The 20,364-nt window shown below is 38.2% G+C and overlaps 1 protein-coding gene across 1 annotated transcript in view; it reads right to left on the reverse strand.

Annotated features, from left to right (window-relative positions):
- Positions 1-4,943: 4,943 nt before the first annotated feature.
- The window catches only part of AADACL2 (arylacetamide deacetylase like 2), a 20,854-nt gene continuing 5,433 nt past the window's right edge, over positions 4,944-20,364 (reverse strand). The window contains exons 3-5 of the mRNA XM_006099259.3: positions 17,855-17,924; positions 16,075-16,246; positions 4,944-5,563 (exon numbers count right to left, since the gene is read on the reverse strand). Coding sequence (XP_006099321.3) covers positions 4,961-5,563; positions 16,075-16,246; positions 17,855-17,924 — 845 coding nt within the window. The 3' untranslated portion in view covers positions 4,944-4,960. The remainder of the gene's footprint in view (positions 5,564-16,074; positions 16,247-17,854; positions 17,925-20,364) is intronic.

Raw genomic sequence — 20,364 nt, forward strand, 5'->3', positions numbered from 1 at the left:
GGTGGCAGTGCTTGACTTAATTTGCAAGTACCTGAGTAGGAAGCTGCAAAAATTATCTGTACAGGCCGGTTTTTGTTCTAGATCCTTCTCTTAATAACTGTCCTTGCTTCTTTTCTAATGCATGTGTTTTAGTTATAAACTCTCTTGTAAGGACCAGTTTTAGCTGCATTCCACAAGTTTTTCCTTGTACTGGTATGTGGTGTTTTCATTATTTTTTAAGTGGAAATATTTTCTAATTTTTATAGTAAATTATATTTTTGACCATGAATTATTTAGTAATATGTTTATTTATTTATAAATGGGGATTTCTGAATTATCATGTTATTCACTTCTAGCCTAATTCTACTGTAGCTAAAGATTATCCTTTACATAGCTTCCATCATTTTAAATATGATAACAATTGTTTATAGCCAAGAGTTTTTAAAAAAATGTTCCATGTGTATTTGAAAAGAAGGTGTGTTATGACATTACTTGATACTGGTTTCAATTTGTATAAATTAAATTTATTTTATTATTTTTCCAAAATCTACTTATTAATTTCTATCTGTTTATTCTATCAGTTACTAGAAAAAAAAATGTGTTAAATATCCCACTATGAGTCCTTAGCTTTTAAAAATCTTTCAATGTCCCCATGAAAACCCACAGAGAAACTTGGTTAATAAAACCAACGAAAGATGGACGACCTTCTAGGAAGCAAAATGTGAGCTAAACCTGTACAGTTCCGCACACACCTCCAAGGACGAACAGTGGAAACCAGCCACCAACAGCTCCAAGGCCTGTGCAGCAGCAGCCTCTGTGCAGGGGGAAGCCCAAGGGAGCAACAGAGAAGATCTTACCAACATGTATTCATCTGAAGTCTTAGTAACCAATTGGAAAGCAGTTGAAACTGGCAGGATTTGAGCACCCTAGTGAGCGAGTACAAGCTGTCCGCCATTAGATCTGAAGGGGATAGAAGAGTCTGGGCCCTACTACCCTTTAACACCAACCCATCTAAAGGATCATGTGTAAGGGGGAGCCAACCTGAAAGAGCTGCCAATGACCCAAGCTGGAACAATTTGAGTGCCAGAATGAGTAACATCGTCTAGTTTATAACCCCAAACACAAAACAAATATCTGTGTCCCTAATGACTCCCAGCCACCTCCTTGATTTGGGTATTCTTGGATATGCTTTAAGGACAGTGAGTACAACGAATGTGATGTAAAGGAGGGAGGACTTCCTGTTGGAAATGGTGTCAAACAAAGGTACCTCCAGACAATCTTCCTACAAGGTTGGTGATTGTTTCTGCAAAGAGGCTTGGAGCACACTTCTATGAACTGTCCTGTCCAGGAGGGCCCTTAGTCACTCCCTAAGGCACAGAGCTGAGCCTGTGATGTTGATGCCCCTCATACTTTAGGCAACTAGAATTAAATAGTTTAATGTTTTTCATCTTTATTTTTGCAAGTATTATCTATGTCCCCCTTTTCCCCCATTGATCTCTCCCAGCTCGCCCAGGTCCCCCACCCCATGCCTTCACCACCCTATTGTCTGTGCCCATGGGTTAGGCATATATGCATACAAGTTCCTTGGTGAATCTCTTTCCACTCACCCACCCTCCCTTCCCTCTGAGGTTTGACAATCTGTTCCGCGCTTCTCTGCCTTTGGATCTATTTTTGTTCATCAGTTTATGTTGTTCATCAGATTCCACATATGAGTGAGATCATGTGGTACTTCTCTTCCTCTGGCTTATTTAGCTTAGCATAATGCTCTCCAGGTCCATCCATGCTGTTGCAAATGGTAGGAGTTCCTTCTTAATTCTTAATTAGGCCTATGTCCATGTGTTAAATTGCTCTTCCTGCTCAACTTTTGTTCTCACAAATGTAGTCATAGGTTGCTGATGTCAAGCAGGAGGAGATAATTTCAGGGTCAGGGTCGCAGGAAAACTTATGAGTTTGTTTTGGAGAAGGAAAGAATGTCTTCAAGGTAGCTGCGGCCAGCTGCTGACACCCAGGAGTCTGATAGAAAAAGTGTTATCTGTGACTAAAGAAACACAGACTTCTCTCTCAGTTCCCTGGAACTCCTCCTTCCCTACTCCCTAACTGCATAAACCCCCCCGTATTTTGCTTTTTGAGAGAGGGGGATTGAGGATCTTGCTCCTTGTCTTCTCGCTTTGACTAAATAAATAAACCTTTCTGTCTCCAAACACCAGTCTCAATGTTCTGGCTTTACCTGCACAAGAGGTTTTTATTTTTCCTTGATTGGAACTGGAAGCCAGTTATCCTAAATGATGAAAAAGAACTGGAATCAGATTCAGTACCATGAAGATAATTACTTTTATAACTTAAAAAATATATTTTAAGAAAGTGTAATGGAAATGAAATCAGAACCATGACAATATGACTGTATCAAATTTTTGTATAGATTTTATAAACCTCAGTGAGGAAAAACAACTCATTCCAATGCCATTCTTTTTTTTTTAATTTGTGAGAATCATGGATGTGTTTTGTTGTTGGTTTTTTATCCTAGGGGCCTTGAAATTAAGCTGAATAAAAATAGCTTTTTGCACATAGTTAATTTCTTTCTACAGTAAAAAATAGTGCTAGGGGCAGAAATAGAATATTGGGGACTAGCTATAATTATAAGAAATTCTAATTATGCTCTGTTAACCGTGATTGTTCTGTTCTGATTAGAGAAAGCACATTCTAACCTGTCTAAGAGTCCTCTACCCTGGGACATGGGAGTTAACATCAGAATGCAGTCCATCTTCCTTTCCCAAGAACTGCCTACCTTTATGGAAAGATTTACAACCCTGTGGCTAAAACAATCTAGTCCCTCAGGCCCCCACCCTTTGCAACCCCCAGCCCCTATTGCCTGTAATTGGGTCCCAGAGGTGGTGCCTGGAAGCACCAGTCCTCTGTGACATTCCCCTTCTTGTGTCCCCCCCCCCAGCATTGCTTGTAATCTGTAACCATTATACCTTGCCTATTTTCCCATGCCTGTAATTCTTACTCTCTCACATAATTTTTGCCTCCTACCCAAAAGAAGCAGCTGGCTAATGGGGAGGGGCAGAGCAGATTTCTGTGGATAACCTGCTGCTCTCCATACTGCCTGCATTATTGGAATAAACGCTCATATATGATTTAACCCTGTCTCTGCTTAATTGGCTCAAGTAGTGACAGGCAGCTCGGACCCCTTGGTTGTTTGGTTACAACCAAGTAGTGCGTGTTTTATGGACTGTTGAAATTGTCATTTTTAATTGTCTTCTGGAAAAGGAAGCTATGATATAATGTCTAGTCTTAACTGAACAAGTTATATAGTCAAATGGCTTGTAGATTTTCCCCCCCCACCCCACTTAGAGGTACACACACACACACACACACACACACACACACATTTCTTGCCACATTTTTATTTTTAACTTAACTTGATTAAGTTAACTGATTATGCTTAATACCTAAGATTCATACTACTGTACTACACATTTTTTTTCACAGCAATAAGTCTTCAGTTTTAACATATGATTCTGCTCAACAAAAGGCTTGCAGAAGTGATTTACTTTTGGGGTGTTTCTAGATAATATATTTAGGGGGTTTGTAGAAAAGTTTTTCACTACATACTCAGATGAAATACATTGTCGAATGCATATTTAGATTTGATTGAATTATAATGCTGATCTGCTGCTTTTTTTAAAAACAAAACAAAACTGAAAAAAAGGCCTTTCCAAAATATCTAATCCCTGTGAATGTTACCTTATATACAGGGATAGAAAGGGAGTATCTGCAAATGTAAATTGGAAACAGCCCAAGTGTCCATCAGCAGATAAGTGGATAAAAAGAGCTGTGGTACATTTTCACAATGGAATACTACACGACTGTATGAAAGAAAATAAAAAAGAAACTCTTACTATTTTCAGCAGCTTGGAAGGACCTGGAGAGTGTTATGCAAGTGAAATAAACCAGTCAGAGAAATATAAGTATCACGTGATCTCACTCAGATGTGGAATCTAATGAACAAAATAAACTGAGGAACCAAATAGACCCAGAGACATAGACAGATGGAACAGACAGACAGATTTCAGAGGGAAGCAGGAGTGGGGCTAGAGATGGGAAGAGATTCACCGGGAATTTATATGCATATATTTATAGCTCATGGACACAGACAATAGTGTGGTGAAGGTCTGGGAGGAGCGGGTGCAGGGTGGAGGGGGTCAATGGAAAAAAATAAACAAGGGGACATCTGTAATATTTTAAACAATAAAGATAAATTAAAAAAAAAAGAATCTCAAAATGGGAAGATGGTTCTGGATTATTTGGATAGAACCTGAATGCAAACACAGGTATCCTTCTAGGAGGAGGCGTAGGAGAAGGCCTTGTGAAGATGCAGCAGCGAGATTTGCAGATGCCTGCCTTTGGGATGAAGGTGATCTGGCTAGAGCAAGGAGGACTGTTAGCCACCCGGTGAAAGAGGCAGGGGCTCAGCCATCTGGGACCTGCAGAGTGAGCATCTCTCTCACCAGTACCTTAATTTTGGCCCAAGGATACTAGTATTGGACTTCAGGCACAGGAACTCTAGAGAATAAATTTCTGTTGTTTTAAGCCACACAATTTGTAGTAATTTGTTATAACAGCCACATGAAACGAATACAATTTCCTTACGATGTTTTCCGTATGTTTTTTCTCTTCCCACTTATTATACAGTTTTTGTACCTGTCTGAATGTTGTCTTCTCTTACTTGCCAGTATTATTCTTATTTCTAAACTTTAATAAGCACTGGTCTCTATCAGGACCAACATAATTCTAATAACCATAAGTAATGAGAAAAAAGGACCACATGCAGGTTTTGTGAGTCAAAAATATTACTAGTTCGAGGATATGCAGTAATCATTATAACTGATTCAAGCCTAGATTTAGACAATACAAATGGCATTGTTCTTTGTACTACAACTACAAAATATCACAAAATACAATCAAGCAAGTGATGGATTTATAAATTTTTATCCAGCCAACTAATATACATGTCTCTTATTCTGAGACCTAGATGTAAGTACAGGGGTGATGCCATAAATGATAGAGCTCCATGGAATCCATCCTCAATATGTTCATGAGTTACTTGAACTCCAGCATTTTGAAGTCTTGAAACATACATAAGTCCATCATCTCTCAGGATATCATGTTGACAGGTAAGAATAAAGGTTGATGGCAAATTCTGTAACTGGGAATCATTGGCCAACAAGGGTGACATTCTGATGTCCATAAGAGCTGGCAATGAATAACTAGTTCTTCCAAGAATTGGTTCAGTATAAACATAGTCCTTTCTATACTTCTTGGGTAAGAGAGTACTCCAGTTAACAAACTTGAACAAAGGTCTTGATTCCAGCGGCATATGTTGGTTTCTTTTCAGTGCCTGGGGAAAGGTTTTATCCTCGGTGATATATAAGCTCACGAGTTTTATGGCTATGTCCCTGGTCAGAACCACACCATTCTCATTTTCTCTGTGAGATGGCAAATACGAATCAATTACCTGTAAGTGAGGGTAAAGTAAAGCTTGTACCTTGATTTTATGTTTTATTTCAAGATCATTCTGCACCTGAAAAAAATATGATAATACCTTGTAAGGCAAAGACTTCCAAAACACCAGGAAGAGGAAATTTAATGTTATTGGTTTAAGCAATCTTGAGCTATAAACAAATCTACATAAATTGATGTGATGTTATAATTATTTTCACAATATTTATAATGTCAGTGACATGAAAAAATGTCAAGCTCATTTTAACAGTAAAGTTTTTAACACTTTGTTTTTTGTGTGTGAGAAAAAGAGAGAGATACAAACTACCAGTTATAAATTACGTAAGTTCTAGGGATATAATATACAATATGGGGACTATCTATAATAATAAAAGCATAATATGCTAATTAGACTGGACATCCTTCCGGACAACCTTCTGGACCAAGCTGGGGCTGCGAGGGAAGCCCAGGTCCCGGGTGCCTGCTGGTGGCTGGAGGGAAACCCGGGTCTCGGGTGCCAGAGGGAAGCCGGTGCTGGCAGGGAAGGGGGGCCTACTCTTGCAGGAATTTCATGCATCAGGCCTCTAGTAGTTAATAATGCTATATTGTATATTTGAAGTTGCTAAGATAGTAGATCTTAGAAGTTCTCATCACATGAAAAATTATGTAACTACATGAGGTGATAGACTTATTGTGGTGATCATTCTACAATATATACATACATGGAATCATTATGTTTTATACCTGAAACATTATATTATGTTATATGTCAATTATGCCTCAATTTAAAAAAAGTATGACATATAGAAAAATTTTGGCCCTAATGAGCTATATCAAAGAGTAATTTAAAAGACTGAGAGCAGCAACCACAGTGATCTCCTCAATCTGAGGTAATGACAGAAATAGCAGCAACCTGGTTTCATGACCATAATAATAGCACAATCTAGAGCTATATTTGCTCTAGCAAATTGGGTGCCTTATCATCAATTGAGTTAGTGCACAAAATGAGTCCTATAGAGTAGGCAATGGGGGAAAGAGAAGAGAGAAAGAGAGAATGTTTTTGTCAAAACCCACCAATGGGAAAAAACTAAATACTATATTCCTGAGGAAAATGAAGGCATATATAGCTTTGTAAAAATTATTGACTAAAGAAAAAAAAAACTTCATTCAAGATGACAGAGTAGGTAAGCTCTGAGATTGCCTCCTCCCAAGTTCACATCAAGATTACAGCTACACTATGGAACAACCATCACTGAGAACCACCTGAAGACTAGCTGAACAGGATTCCTATAACTAATGATACAGAAGAAAAAGTCATAACTGAGACAGGTAGGCGGGGTGGAGATGCAGACAGGGCAGGTTCCATACCTGAGTATAATGAGTAAGAAACAGGAGGGATATATCAGGTCCAACCCCACTCTGGGCTCCTAAGTTCAGTGCTGGGAAGAGGAGTCCCCATGACATCTATCTGTGAAAACCAGTGGCGATTGCATCCCAGACAGACAAATAAATGTCTGTGGGAGACCAGGACATGCTGCTCTTAAAGGGGCAGTACAAAACCTCATTCGATCTAAACTCCAGCACAGAGGCTGCAGCTCAAAAAGTGACAGGAACATCTGGGGAATAACTAAGTTGACTAACTTCTGGATGAGGGCTGGCACTCTCTCCAGGGACAGAATCACTGGCTGGACCATTGTTCCTTTGCTGAGCTCTCCTCCCAGAAGCTGGCCCAGGGCAGGAAGGTGCCAAACTCATGCTCTCCATTAACTTGGGAAGCATAGTTCACCCCACCCTGGTGACTCCCTAAGACCCCACCAACTCAATTCCCTTGACTGGTCTGAGCCTCTTCCAGAAGTTCCTCCATAGGAGTGGCCTGCCTTGGCTCATGCTGCAGACACACTCAAAGGACGACAAACACCACATGAGTCATAGAACCCCTAGGCTTATGCTGCAGACTTTTTCAAAAGGCCACAAATTCCATGCAAGTGGTTGCTCTTGGCTCATGATACAGACTCTCTCAAAGGTCGAAAACCCCCACACAAGCAGCAACAGGCCTTGGCTTAAATTGTAGCTCCTGCCAAGTGGCCACAACGTGAACATAGGTGATAACCAGTCTCAATTTGCACTGTCGCTGCCATCAGGTGGCCCCAAACTGGACATAAGGGGCAGCCAGTCTTAGCCTTCAGCATAGTTCCAACTAAGCAGCCACAGACCCAGCACAAATGATGACTACCCTCAGTTTGCATCATTGCACCCACCAAAGGGTCTCAAAGCCAGAACAAGTGGCAGCTGGTCTCAGTTGGCAGCATAGCCTCTCCCAAGCACATCCAAGTCCAGCACAAGTGGCAACTAACCAATCACTATGTGGCTCCTACCAAGCAGCCCCAAACCTTTAATAAGCAGTGGCTGGCCTTGGCCTACACCAGAGCTCCTCCCAAGAGGTTCCAGACCTAACAAACCCAGGGGCAGGCTTCAGGCTGCACTGGGGTTTCACCCAATGAACTTCACAATTGACACAAGAAAAGGGCAGATCCAACTGGCCCCAGAGCCTCTGCTAAAGTGATTCTCACTCCCTGGGGTCAGCCCCTGCAGAACAACTCATCTACTGTCGTTATGGCCAGTCCTCTCACCCAGTCAGTCCACTGATGTGCCAACAGCAATGGAGGTCCAAGTACAATAGGAGGGCCCACACAATTCACACAGGTGATGCCTCTGGAACCTAGCTCAGGTGACCAGGGAGATGTGCCACTGCACTCCATAGGACACCTTCTACATAAGAACACTTTGCCAATACTGGAACATGTAATAGATCCACCTAATACATAGAAATAAAGACAGGGAGTCAACCAAACTGAGGAGACAAAGAAACAGGCCCTAAATGAAAGAATAGGACAAAACTTTAGAAAAAGAACTAAACAAAATGCAAGCAATCTATTAGATACAGAGTTTAAAACACAAGGATGTTCAATGAAATTGGGAAAAGAATGCATGAACTCAGTGAGAGCTTCCACAAAGTGAAAACCCACACACTCACACACACACACACACACACACACACACACACACACACAAATAGACAACAAAAACAACCATTCAGAGCTGAATTATAAAATAACAGAAATCAATAAAACATCAGAGGGAATCAACAGCAATTAGATGAAATGGAAAATTGAATCATTAATCTAGGAGACAGGCAGTGAAAAACTCCCAATGGAACAACACCAAAGAAAAAAAAAGGAGGATAGTTTAAGGGACCACTGGGACAATATCAAGTATACCAATAATTGCATCAAAAAGGTCCCAGGAGGAGAAGAGAGAACAAGGGATAAAAAAAACAACAACTACTTGAAGAAATGACTGAAAACTTCCCTAACCTGGCAAAGGAAATAGACATACAAGTCCAAGAAGTGCAGAGATTCCCAGACAAGATGAACACAAAGAAGTCCACAGCAAGACATATTATAATTAAAATATCAAAGGTTAAATATAAACGAGAATTTTAAATGCAGCAAGAGGACATTGGTTCTGTAAGATGGAGTTCCCACAGCCTGTCAGCTGATTTCTCCACAGAAACGTTGTAGAACAGAAAAGATTAGCATGAAATATTGAAAGTGATGAAAAGCAAAGACATAGTGTTTACTTTGGCAGCACATATGCTAAAAATTGGAAGAGCAAAGACTTACAATCAAGATTAGTCTTCCCAGCAAGGCTATCATTTAGAACTGAAGGAGAGATAAGGAGTTTTCCAGACAAAGGAAAGCTAAAGAAGTTCATCACCACTAACTCAGAATTATAAGAAATGATAAAGGAACTTATTTAAGTGGAAAAGAAAAGATCAAAGATATAAATACAAAAATATAGAAAAGAAAAAAATTCGACTGACAAAGGCAAACACTTTGCAAAAACAGTGAATCAACAAATTATAAAGCTAGTATAAAAATTAAATATACAAAGCAAATATAGATGGACACAAAGCAAGAGATACAGAGTAACATAGTAATAATAGGGCCTTAAATACCTCATTGAGATCAATGAATAGATAATTTAGACACAAAATCAACAAGCAAACCATGTCCTTAAACAACATATTAGAGCAGATGAACTTAATACATATTTTTAGAACATTTTACCTCAAAGCAGAGGAATACACATTCTTTTCAAGTGCATATGGAATGTTTTCCAGGATAGGGCATATGTCAAGCCACATGATAAGTCTCAATAAATTTAAGAAGACTAAAAATCATATCACACATCTTCTTCAATCACAATGGTATGAGTTAAGTAAAAAAATAAAAAAATAATAATAATAAATCACAAAGCCCTTTAATGATCTGACCTTGCTAAATTCTCTAAATTCATCATTTACTAAACTTTACTCTGATGCAACAATTATGGACTTCTTTGTTTTCCCCACCAAGAACCAAAGAAAGAAACAGTGACTTCATACACAGAGAGGAGACAAAATGAATCCACCCACACTCTTCTCAGGCAAATAGCCAAACCAACCTAATTCCAAAGATGAGCAATCAGTTGCTCTTTCCAATGGTGTACATCTTTTTTCCCCACAAAAATACATTGAAGGTAAGTTGTGAAATCATGCTATGCTGGAAATGGGGCAGGTTAAAGAAAATAGCTAATCAGGTAAAACAAGTTGAAGGGAGGTGGAAATCAAACCCCAGCAATCCTGAGAGGTGAAGAAAACAGATAGGAGGTATACAGATATGATGTCAGGGTTTGGAAATAGAAAGATATATATATATATATAATCTCCTAGATTTCCAAACACTTAAGACTCTAGTTGGAGAATTTCACATGCAACAAATAAAAGGATAAGTAATATATTCTGTGTATAAACTGCTACAAGTACTATAGAGGTTACATAGAAGAGCTTTGCCTGGAGGAGTCGCTGGAGCTTATGAAATAACCAGGTGCAAACATCTACTCGGGTATATGGGTTTTGAGCTCAGGACAGTAGTAACAGTGGAAGATGTGGATTAGAGAGCCTTCAGCAGATAAATCAGAGCTGAGCCATGAGAGCATGGAGAGAGTGGGAGAAGAGACAGAATGACCAAAGAGTTGAGCCCTGGGAAATACCAGGGAGTGTAAAAGGAAGTTTTGTCTCATATAAAACTAAATGGAAGGGCCCTGGCCAGTGTGGCTCAGTTGGTTGTACATCGTCCCATGCACTGAAGGGGTGCTGTTTTGATTCCTGGTCAAGGAACATGCCTGGGTTGTGGGCTTAATTTCTGGTGGGGAGCATGCAGGAGGCAGCCAATCAATGTTATGCTCTCACACAGATGTTTCTCTCTTCTTCCTTTCTCTCATTCTAAAATCAATAAATTATTTTTTAAAAAAACTGAATGGAAGAGAACTTAGAAAAGAACAAAGAGTGTCATTATTGATATCATGGAAGGAAAAGTTTTCTAAGGCAAAAGTTGGCAAGAGTTTTAAATAATAAAAATAAGTTATATAAAAAGAACAAAAGGAAGATAAACAACCCAATCAAAAAATGGGCAATGGACATGAATAGATACTTTTCAAAAGAGGACATAAAGAAGGCCAAGATACATATGAAAACATGCTCGAAGTCACTAATCATCCAAGAGATGCAAATAAAAATGGCAATGAGGTACCATCTCACACCTGTCAGAATGGCTATCATCAACAAATCAACAAATGACAAGTGCTGGCGAGGATGTGGAGATAAAGGAACCCTCGTGCACTGCTGGTGGGGATGCAGACTGGTGCAGCCACTGTGAACAGTATGGAGTTTCCTCAAAAAACTAAAAATGGAACTCCCATTTGACCCAGTGATCTCACATCTAGGAATATATCCTAAGAAATTAGAAACACCAATCAGAAAGGATATATGCATCCCTATGTTCATAGCAGCACAATTCTCAATAGCTAATATTTGAAAACAGCCTAAGTGCCCATCAGCAGATGAGTGGATTAAAATGCTGTGGCACATAACACAATGGAATACTATGCTGCTGTAAAAAGGAAGGAACTCCTACCATTTGCAACAGCATGGATGGTTCTGGAGAGCATTATGCTAAGCAAAATAAGCCAATCAGAGAAAGATAAATATTACATGATATCACTCATTTATGGAATATAATGAACAACATAAACTGATGAATAAAAACAGATCCAGAGACAGAGAAGCATCAATCAGATGCTCAAACCTCAGAGGGAAGGTAGTGGAGGGTGGGGGTAAAGGGGAGAGATCAACCAAAGGACTTATATGCATGCATATAAGCCTAACCAATGGACACAGACACCAGAGGGGTGAGAGCATGAGCAGGGCGCTGGGTTCGGGGACAATAGGGGGATAAGGACACATATGTAATTCCTTAATAAAGAAAGAAAGAAAAAAAAAGAATGACAAAAATGTGTATAGATTTAGAAAAAATAAAGGATGATTGAAAAACTTATCCACAGAAAGTTAAAATAAATGGCTGGTGCAGAACACAAGGTGATGAACTGAGGAGTGTATATTCTAATTATGTAGAAAAAGAAAGTAAAATTTTTTTTGAAGCTGGGTACAGAAAAGACATTATATGACAGAGATTGGAAGGGTTAAAAATGGGGCTTACTAACCTTTTATTTTTTTACTTTCCTTTTAAATATGTATTTGTTGATTTGAGAGAGAGAGGAAGGGAAAGGGAGAAACACCAATGTGAAAAATCAATGACATTTTAATCTATAATAATAAAAGCATAATATGCAAATCAACCAAATGGCCAAACAGCAGAATGACTGTCCAGACATTCTTCCAGATGATTTTCCGGATGAAGCCGGGGCTGTGAGGGCCAAGGCAGCTGGAGCTGCAAAGGCCTGCCCTTGCACGAATTTCGTGCATTGGGCCTCTAGTATACTAGTAACGAACTCTCAGAAAGAGAAACCATGTCCAGAAAATTTCCTTAACTATAGTGACCATCCAGATCATTGTGATTGGCAAGTAACCTTAATGATTTAGGGTACAGAATGTGATATTATCAGAAAATTATAGCTAAAAGGTTCCTTTCAATAATGGTAATTTATTTTAAAAATGAACAAAGTCCACAAAAGAAAACTACAGAAGAATCTATTTGTACTTCTAATCTATAAGAACATTTTTTTTATATTGTCAATTCTGTACGAAATGTTGGGTCATTTTTTGTAAACATATAGGAAAAATCAATCTAATATATTTTCTTGTAGTCTTCTCAGAGTGTACAACAATATTGATTTCTCTGAGTTGCATTCTTATTGAAACTGAGTTTTTCAATCCATCTTACCGAATAATAGACAAACATGTAAATTGACCGTACCTTCGCTACGCTAACCAGCCAACAGGAGAGTATGCAATTTAACCCAACAAAGATGGCGGTTAATTTGCATACATAGACTCCAAGTGGTGGAGCAAAGCCTGACAGCCTCAGGGCCGGAGCAGCGGAGCCTGATGGCCCTGGGGCTGGCAGCCGACAGAGCAAAGCCTGATGGCTCCGGGGCCGGCTCCAGCTGGGGCCCGGCCAGAGCGAAGGCCTGGGTCCCGGGTGCCAGAGGCAAACTGGTGCCAGCAGCCAAGGGAAGGGAAGGCCCATTGCATGAATCTCTTCGTGCAACAGGCCTCTAGTAATTCTATAACATACTATTAGTCACAGGGTCATGAGACTTTGGAAAAAAGTTCTAATCATTACAAAGCAAAAGTTGATTTTGCTGACCCAGATCAAGAATAAACCTAGTGCAGCTCCAGCCAGTTTTGGTCAGTGAATAGAGCATTGGGGACCTACGGGTCCCGGGTTCAATTCCGGTCAAGGGCACATACCTCAATTGCAAGCTCTTCCCTGGCCTTGGTCCTTGTCAGGGCATGTGCAGGAGGCAACCAATCTAGGTGTTTCTTTCACATTGATGTTTCTGTCTGTCTTTCCCTCTCCCTTCCACTCTCTCTAAAAATCAATGGAAATATATCCTCGTGTGAGGATTAAAAAAAAAAGAATAAGCTTAGTGCAGAAAATAAAACTTTTATGAAAATATAAACTATAGATGCCCTAGCTGGTTTGGCTCAGTGGATAGAGCGTCAGTCTGCGGACTGAAGGGTCCCGGGTTTGATTCCGGTCAAGGGCACATGCTTGGGTTGTGGGCTTGATCCCCAGTAGGGGGCATGCAGGAGGCAGCCAATCAATGATTCTCTCTCATCATTGATGTTTCTATCTCTCTCTACCTCCCCCTTCCTCTCTGAAATCAATAAAAATATATTTTAAAAAAAGAAATAAAATATAGAAAGTTTACCAGATCATGAAGACAAGTAACTTCAAATATGATTATAAAAATGTATCAGAAAGGGTAAAGGAAATTACTTTTTTATGTTCTTAAAATACACTGAGTTTTTAATGCAGCATTCTCAGTTGTAACAATCTCTTCAAACAGATAGACCAAAAATTTAAATATATACTCTCTTTTTTTGTATAATGGAAAGAATAGAATAATATCAAATTTTATTTTACTTTAAGAAAACAATTTGTACTGCCCTACCAATGTTATTGTGAATTGCATTTATTTTTGGTGGCTATATTAATATTGAAGATTGCCCGGTGGGTCTTCATTTCTTCATAAATCTTTAGCTACATCTACTCATCATTTCAAAAGCTTTCTTTACTCCCAAAGCCAAGCAAACATTACATTATATATGGAGAAATTATAGGTGTGGCAAGATGTTGCTTGATCAATCATTGTTGGGTAACTGTTGGACAGTTTTCAGAATTTCTACATCCACAAAACCAGTTTTAGATAAGAACCAAAATCAGATTGCTATATGACTTGGCATGGAAGCTCGTATAATAATCTGAAAGTGAGCACAGTTTCCAAGTTTCTTTCCCCAAGTAACTTCCCACTGCAGGCCAGCAAGATCCTTCAAATAAGTGACGTGTTATTTCAAATACACATCAGGTTATTTCAGGGTGGAAGAGACCTCAGGAATCAACATGTTTAATGGTTTGCAAACTTCCTTTTTTCCCCTAAGAAAATGTATATAGTACTCTAACCACCACGGGCATTGAAGTGGAGCATCTTGGGTTAAAGGGAGGCCCAGGGTGCAGAGCCAAAGGTGAAATTTTGCTACCACTGATGTAACAGCTCCACAACAGGGCTTTATATGGGTACGTGGTGTTACAGATCAGTACATACGTATAGGTATAAGTATATATGCATATGTGTGTATATATATTCACATGTGTATGGTATATATATAAAAATATAAATGTGTATGTCTCTCTGTTTGTATGTGCAATCTTCTTCTAAGTGCTCCAAGCATGAGTCATTTATTTTAATATTTAAGAGAAAAGAAATTAAGGAAAAAGGTATCAGAATGCTTCCCAAATGATTTAATGAGGCCAGTATAAACCTTAGGTCAATATCTGACAAAGACATTTTTTAAAATAGAAAGCAATCCCTCCCAAAGCACTGCATCTTTAATTTTAGCAAGTGGAAACTAGCCATATATAAAATTTTTATTCATCGTGACCAAATGAGGCACATGCCTGAATGCAAGCATAATGTAATGTCTGAAAGTCAATTGACATAACTTACCACACTAAAAAAAATTAAAGGTGAGGGATCACATGGTCATCTGAAATAGATGCATTAAAAGCAGTCAGCAAATCCCCTATCCATTTATGTAAAAAACTATCAGTAAAAAGGGATAGAAGGGATTCTTCAATCTGACAAAAACCAAGTATGGAAAACCTTCAGTTAACATCATATTTATAGGTGAAATATTACATGATTTCCTCCTAAATTTCAGAGGTAGGAAATTAATATTGTACTGGAAGTCCCAGCCAATGCACTGATTAAGAAAATAAAACAAAAGCATAAAATTGGAAAGGAAGAATTAAAACTCTCTCTAGTTGCAGAAGATATGATTGTTTAAAAAAATCATAGGAGATGTAAAAAAATAACTACTAGAATTTATAAGTAAAATTTTCAAGAATATAATTGTATGGTTACTTTAAAAATCAAATGTATTTTTATGTACAGTCAATAAACATTTGGAAAATATTATTTTAAATGAAACTTTCCAAAGTAACTCAGGAATAACTATGGGAAAATATTTGCAATTAATGCACATGGTATATCTCATATTTTATATTGCTGAAGAAATTGAAAAGAACCTAAATAAAATATGAGATATACCATGTGCATTAATTGGAAGTGTCATTATTAAGATGTCAATCTTCTCCAAATCTACAAATTCAATGCAGTACCAATCAATTAGTCTTTTTTTTTTTTAGAAATTGACAAGATATCCTAGTATTTTGAGGGAAAAGACACGGAGTATTAGAAACAATTTAGAAAAAAACAAAACACAAAGCTGAAGTCAACATAGTATTGGCATAAGGATAGACATATAGATCAGTGGAACAGAAGAGAGAATTCAGAAATAGATTGTCATATTATTATGGTCAATTGATTTTAAATGCAAGCATCACTGTAATCCAATGAGAAAGGATGCTCTTTTCAAGAAATGGTTCTGGAAGAACTAGCGATCTGTAAGAGGGGGGAAATAACCTTTGACCTCTATTTCCCAGCATAAAGACTAATATAATGTACCTGTTGAGTCACTGCTGCTGCTAACCGGCCCCCAGAACTGTCTCCTGAGATACAGATTCGGGTGGGATCCACTCCATATTTCGTAAGAATTTTATCCTGAAGAAAAAACTTGACTGCAGCGATGCCGTCTTCAAACTGAGCAGGAAAGCGGTGTTGGGGAGCTAGTCTATAGCTTTGAAAAAGAAAAATGTATTTAAACAGTTTTAATAAGTACCATTATGGTTGTATCTGTCTATGTAGCTTCCAAGTATCAAATAGATGTAATGAAACAGGTTTTATCTTCCAAAAATCAAACCTGAGTTTTCTGCTAACTCATTATGATGTGAAAAATAAAAATAGATATAAGGCTTTTCACATCATATCTAAGGTCCATGGATGGCATTGCATGTGAGAAGTAAGGGGATTGTTATGAACTCCCTGATACTATGACCATAACTTTTAGTTCAAGTACATTTTGGATTGAAGATGCTCTATAGCTTACATTATATTCTCAGTGTAACTGGTGATCAAAAACATTTTTAAAAATGATTGAAAAAGTACCATTGATGTTTGAAGGCAGAAGATCTGAGAGTATATAGGCAAATGTCCTATTTTTTTAAGGTCATTTAGATAAAAATTCTACACACTGGTAATGCACATACCTCATTATGGATAATGCCCACGAGTTGATTCTAGATAAAAATTTTGAAATATATATAACATTTAAATATGCTAGAAATCTTGTTAGTTTCTGGTAAATTCACACAATCACATAATTCTTTGAATAGATATAGATTTTTTCCCCCATATATGTGTACCAGTAAAAACAGGAGAACACTTCTATTAGCCTGTTCTCAGAGCTAACTTTTACTTTTTTTAGAATGTTAAAACTTATAAATATTTGCACTTAATATTAAATGTTGTTGAGATGATCCTTAAATATTTATTATAAACTGTATTTAGAAAATCCTAAGTAAAGTGTAGTTAAACATAAGTATGTACTCAAAAGATGTTGGTACCTACTATTTTAAGTGCAGTAGATTGAGACTTTATAGGGCAAAGTACAACACATATCATAAGAATTTGATAGAATAGATATGCCAACCAGAAACATATCATTATAGTAAAACATATTTGAAATGATAAGATTTAATTACATTGAAAGTTATGGAGGTAAGAAGGAGAATGTCATATTATAAATATTCTGAAGACAGGAAGTTATTCTAGATACTGTAAGTAACCATAACAATAATAATGGCAATCATACTTTAGTTTGAGGAAATTTTACTTTAGTTTTTCCTCTAAATTTCTATAGCTTCAAGCAAGCAAACAAACAAACAAAAAAAACTATGTTACAATATCCTGAGAGAACTATAGAGATCACTTTTCTGGGGAGTGGTTTAAAATTATCAGCTGATCTCAACCTTTACTTTCTATAATACTTCAAAGACTTGTTCTGAAGTGAAACATATCAACTCAGATACAACCTAACATCCCCAATGTGTAATTGTTTATTTTTTCTCTCTAGCCATGTTTCTTGGGACATAAGTAGGGCCTTATACAATCTGAGTTTAAGAATCTAGAGCAATAATGTTTTAAAAAATATAAAGAAATTCCAATATCACAGAAGAATAATGAGATACTGGGCATATTTGAAGACTGCTCTATGTTGTAATGGTGACAAATAAAATATGTAAATTCTTAAATATTATCTTTGAGGCATAGCTGACTTGATTAGGAAATCAAACCTCTATTCTGTGAAAGCCAAAATCATAGTAGCCAAAGAAAATTATTCTCTTACTCCACTCCTACAACAACAGCATCAAGTTTGTTTGCAGTCCATCTGTTGAGGAAGTCAAAAGCCGTCTGCTCTGAAATGAAGAAATAAATGTCAAAGTTCTCCTTGTAATAAAAAAAAACAACAGAAAATCATAGCTATGAACTTGGACAGAAATGTGATTTGGGTATTACAAGGAACCATTTTCCTTACCACTTTTTTAATGCAGAGTGACCTGAATCAGCATGACACAGTCTACAGGAGTGTTTCTTCAGTTGCTCTCCTCAGGGGTAAACAAATTACATGGCTCATTGGTGCTTTGGGGATTTGAAACTAGACTCAGCCCATTCTAATTTTCTCTGGTCATATGTTGTCTGCACACAATGATACTTCCAAGAACCCGTTGTAGTCTTGCGCTCTGCTTCTCCAGGCAGCTAGCCAGTACAGATGAGTCTGACTCAACAACACCTGAATACACATTCTCCAAGCTTCACTAGAAACAATGGTTCTGTTTTGATTTTATTTACCTGACCTTTGTGTATAATCTTTCTTTTTTTTTGAAATTTTGTTTTATTGCTTAAAGTATTACAAAGAGTATTACATATGTCTCCTTTTTCCCCCCCTTGAAATTCCTCCAGCCTCCTCTACCCCCCAGTGTCTTGTGTCCATTGGTTATGCTTATATGCATGCATACAAGTCCTTTGGTTGATCTCTTACCTCCCCCTCTCCCGTGCCCCCCAACCCTCCCCGGCCTTCCCGCTGTAGTCTGACAGTCTGTTCGATGCTGCTCTGTCTCTGTATCTATTTTTGTTCATCAGTTTATAATCTTTCAATTGGCTTAGAACTAAGAAATGAAACAAACAATAGATGCATTGACTGTCTAAAACTACAACACTCAATAGCATGGTTCCTTAAAACCTTCATATTCTCCCACTACACCACATTGTGAAATGGCCCAATAACCTTGGCATGTAAGACAAAGTCTATAAAAAAGCAGCTAGATTGTGAGAGAGTCTCTGACAAGTCAGTGTGTGGTGAGATGTACGTATTCATTTTGGCATGCTTGTCATACAAGTCATCACTCTCCCCCCAACACGCACACACACACACACACACACACACACACACACACATCTATCTCTATGTACCCACAAATCCAATTTACCGGTTCAGTGCCCTGGTCACAGCACTTTGGCAAATCTGCAATACCTATTATTACTTTATTTACCACAAGATTCTAGAAATTCAGAGAATTCTAGAGTTGTGATCAAATTCTGAGCTTTTCTAAGGTGTCTGCTGCATATTAGCAAAACTTCAAATTAAATACTGGGTATGTAATAACCTTAAAATAAAAAAAAATCAATTAGGCTTTTATGTAGAAAAAATAATGTTTTCATTAAAGATGGAATTGATAATGTGGGAAAAGGCAATGTATAGATGAAAATCAAAATGTATAAGAATCCATTGATCCTTACATTTAAAGTCCCTCAATGATGTATTTCAAACATGATTTTACTGTTATCTATCAATTCTTTTTTTGCTTATCTTTTTTTTATTTTTTAAATTTGATTTCAGAGAGAAAGGAAGAGGGAGAGAGGGACAAAAACATCAATGATGAGAGAGAATCATTGATCCGCCACCTCCTACACGCCCCACACTGGGGACCAAGCCCGCAACCCAGGCATGTACCCCTGACCGGGAATCAAACTGCAACCTCCTGCCCCACAGGTTGACAATCAAACACTGAGCCACTCTGGCTGGACTGTTTTGCTTACCTATATACATAAAAGCTTAAGCGACAGTCTGACCATTTGACCATCTGACCGTTTGACCATCTGACCAGTAGCTATGACATGCAATGACCACCAGGAGGCAGACACTCCAACTGATAGCTATGATGTGCACTGTCCACCAGGAGGCAGATGCTCAACACAGGAGCTGCCAAGCTGAGATGACCTGGCAGCTGCAGTTTTCGGGTGACGCACCAGAACCAGAGAGGAAGGAGCCTGATTTCGGGTGCATCACCTGAGAACCACCCTCTTGCAATCTAGGACCCCTCAGGGGATGTCAGAGAGCTGGTTTCGGCCCAATCCCCCCAGGCCAGGCTGAGGGACCCCATCAGTGAACAAATCTGTGCACTTGGTCTCTAGTTTTATAATAAAAGTTGATTTAAGTTTTTATTTTCTATTCTATAATGAAAACTGTCCCAATGCACATAATATTTGCAATCTGATATTTTTTTCTTTTTATATGTCCATTTATTGAATTTATAGTACTTTTAGGATTTAGAAAGGAACAAGAAGTCATTAGGATAAATGTTGAAAAGCAATAAACACAGAAGTATGTAAAAAGTCTACTAGAGCAGTGGTCGGCAAACTGCGGCTCGCGAGCCACATGCGGCTCTTTGGCCCCTTGAGTGTGGCTCTTCCACAAAATACCGACTTCTGCGCATGGGCCACGAAGTTTCAATCGCACTGTACGTGCGCGCCCGCACGTGGTATTTTGTGGAAGAGCCACACTCAAGGGCCAAAGAG

The sequence above is a fragment of the Myotis lucifugus genome, unplaced genomic scaffold (assembly GCF_000147115.1).
Source record: "Myotis lucifugus unplaced genomic scaffold, Myoluc2.0 scaffold_266, whole genome shotgun sequence".
NCBI classification, from domain to species: Eukaryota; Metazoa; Chordata; class Mammalia; order Chiroptera; family Vespertilionidae; genus Myotis; species Myotis lucifugus.